This window comes from Myotis lucifugus, unplaced genomic scaffold (assembly GCF_000147115.1).
Source record: "Myotis lucifugus unplaced genomic scaffold, Myoluc2.0 scaffold_388, whole genome shotgun sequence".
Classification (NCBI taxonomy): Eukaryota; Metazoa; Chordata; class Mammalia; order Chiroptera; family Vespertilionidae; genus Myotis; species Myotis lucifugus.
In genome coordinates this window covers 44260-52330 of record NW_005871436.1, presented here as the reverse complement: position 1 = coordinate 52330, position 8071 = coordinate 44260, and the positions used below count along the sequence as shown (strand labels likewise).

Sequence of the window (8071 nt, the reverse complement as noted above, 5' to 3'; positions counted from 1 at the left end):
ATCCCACTGCTCCTGCCACTGGCAGCAACCATGGCTGCCTGAGCCTAGGGCCAGCCCTGGGCAGCAGCAACCGCCATCCACGGCTTGCCTGCGCCTCAGACAGCTGCTGAGGATTTGTCCGGAAGGACATCTGGATGGTCGTCTGGAAGACATCTGCCCTAATTAGCATATTACCCTTTTATTAGTATAGATAGGATATGTCATTATCTCCAGGATGCCATGGAGCAAGCACTTAATAAAAAGTGTAACGTAGATGTGGATTCAGAGACACCGTTTTCCCATTTTTGTCCTTTTCACTTCTGTCCAGAGAAACCAGGTACATTTTTTGGGGTGGTAGCTAGTAGACAGCAGGCAAGCTCTTTTATCTTAGAGTGCTATAAAATTAACATGTTATCTACATTATACCCTTGAAGTGGATAGATCAGAATGGACTGTCTATACTTATTGCCAATTCTAGTCAATCAGTTTAAAGAGGTTTCTTGGGAAAAACAATTCAAAGTGTACTTAAATTAATGATTTTTTTTCCATTGTAAAAGACTGCTATTGTTAGAATTTTTATACGTGCATATGGATAATACTTACACTTAATTTTATAAACATCATATACTTAGGTCCTGTATTTTGATCCACTCTGACCATCTGTCTTTTGGTGTCAACTTGGTTTTTATTGTTAACCAATTTGCTCTCATTTGACATTGTTAATGGAAAAGGAGAGAAATGTCCTGAGTCTCAAAACCTAGATTTCAAAATCTAATAAAGTTTCCTGGTCAAATTTCTTCTGACTGTATGCATGTATTTTTGTGTGTAATATGGTTTTAGTATAATCCTTTCTTGAAAAAAAAAGGTAGCATAAAGAATTTGAACACTTTCCCTTTCTCTGACTTGCTTCATCTGATAGTTGTAAGTAGTGCTCATTTGAACCAGTTCCATATCTTCTGATCTAAAAATGTTGATGACAAGGTAACCAGTTTTCCATGATCTAAGGAGATAGTGAGTACTTACTTTGCAACATGGTAGCTCAAGTCACACTTAATACCTTCATAGGCCTTGAGTTTTGTTAATCAGGGGATCAAAAGTTGGGGAAATGTGTACACGTCAAAAAAAATCTGAGAGATAATGGTAGAAAGGAATTTAATAACTCCTTGAACATCTTTTTTTCCCTAACCTATCTGAAGTATATTTTATGGTACAGGAGGAAATTTTAACACCAGGCCTAGATTATATGACTTCCCATGCATGGATCTTTCCCAGCCTTCATTTCTTTTCACTGGTGTACTCATGATGTTTTCTAACTATATTCTAACCTTTCATGTTTTTCTTTTTCATGTAGGAAACTTATGAGAATATCCCAGGCCAGTCAAAGATCACATTCCTCTTACAGGCCATCAGAAATACTACAGCTGCTGAGGAGGTACTATAATATTTGAGAATATATTTATTATTATTATTATTATTATTAATTATTTCAGAGAAAAAGGGAGAGGGAGAGACAGAAACATCAATAATGAGAGAGAATCACTGATTGGCTGCCTCCTGCATGCCCCCTACTGGGGATTGAGCCTGCCAACCAAGCATGTGCCCTTGACCGGAATCAAATGTTCTAGCCACTGAGCCAAACCAGCCAGGGCGAGAATATATTCTTATAAGATAAGTTGGGTATTAGATGGTGGTCAGAGTGGATAGTGAAAACTACTGTTACTGTGCAGACATTACCAGAACTTTGAACTTATTTGCTAAGAAACTGTTTTGGAGTTAAAACTTTTTTTAAGTGCTCGTATTAAAAATGACGATGATGTGTCCCCCATGTAGATGATGTGTCCAGGATATTTAAAAGTTAATTACATTAAAATTATTAAATATAAGTGATTTCCGTGGCTATACAAAATTTTCTAGCTCAAGACAGTTCATTCTAAAGGAAGGAATTTAATTCTTTCAGTATTTTAATGTGTTGCTAAATGATTCTGAAAAAAATACTTTTTATCTATCTTTTAAAATATTATCCTTATAGCTATCTCTAAATGGAGAAGAATACTATAAAGATGTTTAGGGAATAAAGGACATTTTGTAGAGTCCTTTTAAAATCATGGCTTTTAGCAAATTACCTAGTTACCAAATCAAATTTATAGTTTCTTACTGCTTTTCTATGAATTTTTAGCTCATTTCTTTCTTCCTAAAAGTAATACCTGTGTATAACATTGAATGTGAATTGAATATCCTGTTTATTTTGGACATAGCGTCAAAATACCCAAATCTAGAAAACTTACTCTATCTGTGACATGCTCTTAGAATTTGTAATGTAAGACTGCTTTATTAATGGTCACATTATATGTTAAATGCTTATATTAACACATGGTGAAAAGGAAGTCACACTCAAGTTGTATATAGTAATACACCTGACTTTAAATTGGCCATTTAATATTCTCTGATAACGCTGAGAAAAGAGTATAAATATGCCCTGATTTCTTAAAGTAGATGACAAAAGATGCTTCTTTACCTTTTTAAAATATATATATTCTTTAATTCAAAATGAATGTCAAATATGAACAACAAACTTAAATCTCTAAAAAGTTGGCTATTTTAATGCTTGAAGATAGATGCAAGTTAGCTACAAGACAATTTTTTTTTTCAAATTATAAGAGAAAATTTATTTAAAAAGTTACAGAGATAGCAGAAGTGAGCCACGTGGGCTGTGTAGTCTCAGGGAACATTACAGAAACAAAAGGCCCCTTGGAGCTTAGGGGAAAGAAAGGCAAAGGTTAGGACACCTGGAAAGAAGAAGAGGGGGAGGGAAAAGGCCAGAGCATGCTTCCCACAAATTTTAAAACAGAATAATATAAAAATTACTGAATTTTACTTTTAAAACCCCATATTGAGCCTTGGCCAGGTGGCACAGTTGATTGGAGCATCATTCCCTACACCAAAAGGTTGTGGGTTTGATCCCCAGTCTGGGCACATGTGGGAGCCAACTGATCTGTTTCTTACATCCATGTTTCTCCCTTCCTCTTTCTCTAAAAATCAATGGAAACATAATCCTCAGGTGAAGATTTTAAAAAATACCTATATTGAACCCCATTTAAATCTTTTTTAAAAAAATATATTTTATTGATTTTTTACAGAGAGGAAGGGAGAAGGAGAGAGAGTTAGAAACATCGATGAGAGAGAAATATCGATTCAGCTGCTTCCTGCACACTCCCTACTGGGGATGTGCCCACAACCAAGGTACATGCCCTGGACCGGAATCGAACCTGGGACCCTTCAGTCCGCGGACCGATGCTCTATCCACTGAGCCAAACCGGTTAGGCTAAATCTTGATTTGGTTTAGGAATTAGATGGTTATGAACTGGCCTCAGCATTTTTATTGTGGCTTCATAGTTTTCAGTGTATGTGTGAGAATGGAAATATTTAGCCACTTTTATGGGAATTTTAACCACTTTGAAGCTAGAGTTTAAATTTTTTGTTGTTAATCCTTACCCAAGACTATATTTCCATTGATTTTTAGAAAGTGTGTAAGGGAGGGAGGGAGACAGAGAGAAATATCCATGTGAGAGAGACACATCGAACAGTTGCTTCCTGCAGCGCCCCAACCAGGGCCAGGGATCGAGCCTGCAACCAAAGTATGTGCCCTTGACAGAAACCGAACCCAGGACCCTTCAGTCTGAGGGCTGAATATCCACGGAGCCAAACCGGCTAGAGCTAATATATAAAGTATTATAATTTTTTTTCAATCATGGTCTAATGGGAGAGTGTAACAATTTTTTTCTTTTTAAATATTTTTATTGATTTCAGAGAGGAAGGGAGAGGGACAAAGAGAAATAGAAACATCAGTGATGAGAGAGAATCATCGATTGGCTGCCTCCTGCACACGCCCCCCTCCCCCCCACTGGGGATCAAGCCTGCAACCTGGGCGTGTGCCCTTGACTAGCATCGAACCCAGGACCCTTCAGTCCATAGACCGACACTCTATCAACTGAGCCAAACAAGCCTAGGGCTAGAGTATAAATTTTTTAATAAGTTTGCTGTCTGTTATAAGTAGTTCAGATGCAAAGATTTCTCAGTGAAAAGTAAATGGAGAAAAAAATTGGCAAATTTTATTTGTATAACTTAACTCTTTTTGTTGATCATAGTCCCAAAGTAATTTGATAAAGAATAGCTATAGCCCAAAAAAAGAAAAAGAACATGTATAGTTTGGCTAATGGGTTTAATATGATCAAATTTTAGAATGGTGTTTGTGTCAACTTTTGATAATCTAAATCAGTGGTTCTCAACCTTCTGGCCCTTTAAATACAGTTCCTCATGTTGTGACTCAACCATAAAATTATTTTCGTTGCTACTTCATAACTGTAATGTTGTTCGGAACTTAAAATATTTGTTTGCATGAATGAAGCAGAAACATAAATAGATTTGATAGCATTTTATTTAAAGAGATTAATGAAAAGTCAGTAATATAACAAGATAGACCAGGCTGGGACTATGCAATTATGTGGAAAATGCACTTCGGATACTAAGTGAGTGCCAAATGGAGAAGTAGGAAAAGGTTATTATAGGATTTACAGCTTTTATTAAGATTTGTTTTTCTCCCCAAAGATTGTATTAAAAACAGGAATTTTAAACAGGTTTATCACTGCTGTGATATGTGTTCTTATTTGAGATGTAATATGTTCAGGTCTTTTACTCGGCTATAAACAAAAATACTTTTGGATGGTATTTTCTTATATAGTAAGAAATGTAATTTCTTACTAATGTAATGTAATTAGAAATACTTTTATGTATTTTTTACAAAATCTGATAAAATGCTTTTGGAATGAATTGTAAAAAGAGTCGTGAGCCCTGGCCAGTTTTGCTCAGTGGTTCGAGCATCAGCCCCAGGAACAAAGGGTCACGGGTTCGATTCCTGGTCAAGGGCACATTCTTGGTTGCACACACACCCCATCCCGACCCCCACCCCCTGAGGCAACCAATCAATGTGTCTCTCTCATAAGGATGTTTCTCTCTTCCCCTCCTTCCATCTCTCTCTCCCAATCCTCCCTCCCTTCCACTCTACTTTAAATATCAATGGAAAAAATATCCTTGGGTGAGGATTAAAATAGAGTAGTGAAATACATAAATGGCAGAGGGAATCTAGTTTGTTGGAAATTTTTTTCTTTAGGAAGACACTAAGTCGTCAGGGGTGGGCAAACTTTTTGACTCGAGGGCCACAATGGGTTCTTAAACTGGACCGGAGGGCCGGAACAAAAGCATGGATGGAGTGTTTGTGTGAACTAATATAAATTCAAAGTAAACATCATTACATAAACGGGTACGGTCTTTTTTTTTTTTTTAGTTTTATTCATTTCAAACGGGCTGGATCCGGGCCGTAGTTTGCCCACGGCTGCACTAAGTTATTAACAATGTTATCTATTTGTAGGCTAGACAAATGGCTGCTGTTCTCCTAAGACGTCTTTTGTCCTCTGCATTTGATGAAGTCTACCCAACTCTTCCTTCTGATGTCCAGACTGCCATCAAGAGTGAACTACTAATGATTATTCAAATGGAAACACAGTCTAGTATGAGGAAGAAAATTTGTGATATTGCTGCAGAGTTGGCCAGAAATTTAATAGGTTTGTATGCAAATGCATTTATTATTATGATGTTATAAAAGAAAAAACACAGTTGACATTGAACAACATGGGTTTGAATTGCATGGGTCCACTTAATATGGGAATTTTTTTTTTTTTTTGCAATTTTCTGTTGGGAGTCTGGATACGGAGGGTTGACTGTATGCATTGTTCTACACCATCTTATGTAATGGACTTGAGCATCTGTGAATTTTGTTACCTGACACAGGTCCTAGTATCATTCCCCAGTGGATACTGAGACAAATTAGGGGAGTCAAAAGTTAATTGTGATTTTTCTATTATGTTTGGGGTCGGTACCCCTAAACCACCCCGACCACCACATTGTTCAAGGGTCAAGTGTATATTCTTTTTTTTTTAAAGTGGAATCTGTAGAGGAAACGTCACAAGTACCTGAATATCACTTATTCTGTTCAAAATGAGAGTGATTATGGATTCTGCATTTAGGGCCAAAATGATAGATGTTTGTAAGATGCAGTCATACCATTGGTGTTTATCATGTGAGAATTAGTGTTATAGTTTGCTTGAAAATTGTACAGTTTTGAAAGCATAGTCTGACGTATAGCCTACTTTATAGACTTGCCAATACAAGAAGATATTAGTGGAATCCAGGTGCTTTTGCTATTATATTTGTGTATTTCTAAATTATGTGCTATAATACTATTTACATGTAAAATACCCAAAAATATTTTTAAAGGAAAAACTGCTAAAATTGCATTTTATCAACAGTCAAGACTTTTTGGTCATTCTAAAAATATGAATAAAGTAATAGAATATTCTTTGTTATTATTTTGACAGATTCATAAATGTAATTTTAAACTTAATTCATTTAAGTGACATTTTCAAAGGTTGAAAGGATACCTCACTAAGATAAGGGCTAAGTGGGAGAACATTGTTGGTTGTGCTAGTAAAAAAAAAAAAAAAATAACGATAAGGGCTAAGTGGGAGAACAAATAATTCAAAACCCACTGAAACAATTTTTTTTAATCCTCATCAAGGATATTTTTTCATTGATTTTTATAGAGAGGGAAAGACAGAACTATCAATGTGAGAGAAACACATTGATTGGTTGCCTCCTACATGTGCCCCGGCCAGGGAGGAGCCTGCAACCAAGGTACGTGCTCTTGACTAGAATTGAACCGAGGACCCTTCAGTATGCAGGCTGATGCTCTATCCACTGAGCCAAACCAACTAGGGCTGAAACAGTTTTTTTAATATGTATTTTTATTGATTGTAGAGAGACAGGAAGGGAAAGAGAAACATCAATCAGTTGCCTCCCATATGTGCCCAACCGGAATTAAACGTGAAGCCTTTCAGTGCATGGGACAACGCTCCAACCCAACTGAGCCACGCTGATCAGGGTGAAACTCTTAATTTTGAATTTTTAAAAAAGCTTACAAAATTCTATTTCAAAATTTTATTACTATTTTTACTTATTTTTATTATTTTTTTTTATTAATCCTCACCCAAAGATTTTTTCCCCCCTATTAATATTTAGAGAGATTGGAAGGGATTGGGGGGGGGGGTGGGAAGAGGGGGAGAGAGAGAGAGAGAGAAACATCAATAGGTTGCCTCCCATGTGTGCTGTGATCAGGGCTGGGTATTGAGCCTGCATTTGAGGTACGTGCTCTTGACTGGAATTGAACCCGAGACCCTTCAGTCTGAAGACGGACACTAACCACTGAGCACAACCGGCTAGAGCTTATTTTTAAATTTTCTAACTGTACAGATAAGAGTTTTTATAGGTGACATTTTTTTTTAACTCAATCACTTGATAATAGAAACATTTTCAAAATGTTTCTAGGTGTACTCTTCATAGTATTTTAAAATTTTTTCATTCATTGCCAGGCCAGTGTGGTTCAGTTGTTGAGCATCGACCTATGAACCAGGAGGTTACCATTTGATTCCAGGTCATGGCACATGCCTGGGTTATGCGCTCGATCCCCAGTCTGGGGAATGCAGGAGACAGCCAATCAGTGATTCTCTGTCATTATTGATGTTTCTATTTCTCCCTCCCTCTCCCTTTCAAAAATCAATAAAAATATATTTTAAAGGTTTTTCTTTTACTAGTTTGAGAGAAAGAAATAAGTTTATTGTTCCACTTATTTATGCATTCATTGGTTGATTCTTATATGTGCCTGACCAGTGACTAAACCTGCAACCTTGGTGTATCAGGATGACGCTCTAACCAACTGAGCTATGCAGCCAGGCCCATAGATTTTTTCTTTAAAGTAGCTATTTTATTACTGCTCAAAGCAACATTTTTATGTTAAAAAGATAGGTGAAGGGTATTTTTCTTAATCTCACTAAGTAGCACTCATTTCAGAAAATCAAATAATGTGGGAAATTTTTAACAAGAAAAAATGCAATTGCAATTTCTACAACTCTTTTTTACATTTTTTGTAAGGGTATAAATGGTGAGTTAACTAATGCACTGTATTTTTGTGGTTGCTTATTTT

General features: G+C 36.4%; 1 protein-coding gene across 1 annotated transcript in view; it reads left to right on the top strand.

Moving 5' to 3' along the window:
- Positions 1–1330: 1330 nt before the first annotated feature.
- The window catches only part of IPO5 (importin 5), a 50435-nt gene continuing 43694 nt past the window's right edge, over positions 1331–8071 (top strand). Inside the window, exons 1-2 of the mRNA XM_006101954.3 lie at positions 1331–1411; positions 5405–5597. Of these exons, the coding sequence (XP_006102016.2) occupies positions 5414–5597 (184 nt within the window). The 5' untranslated portion in view covers positions 1331–1411; positions 5405–5413. The remainder of the gene's footprint in view (positions 1412–5404; positions 5598–8071) is intronic.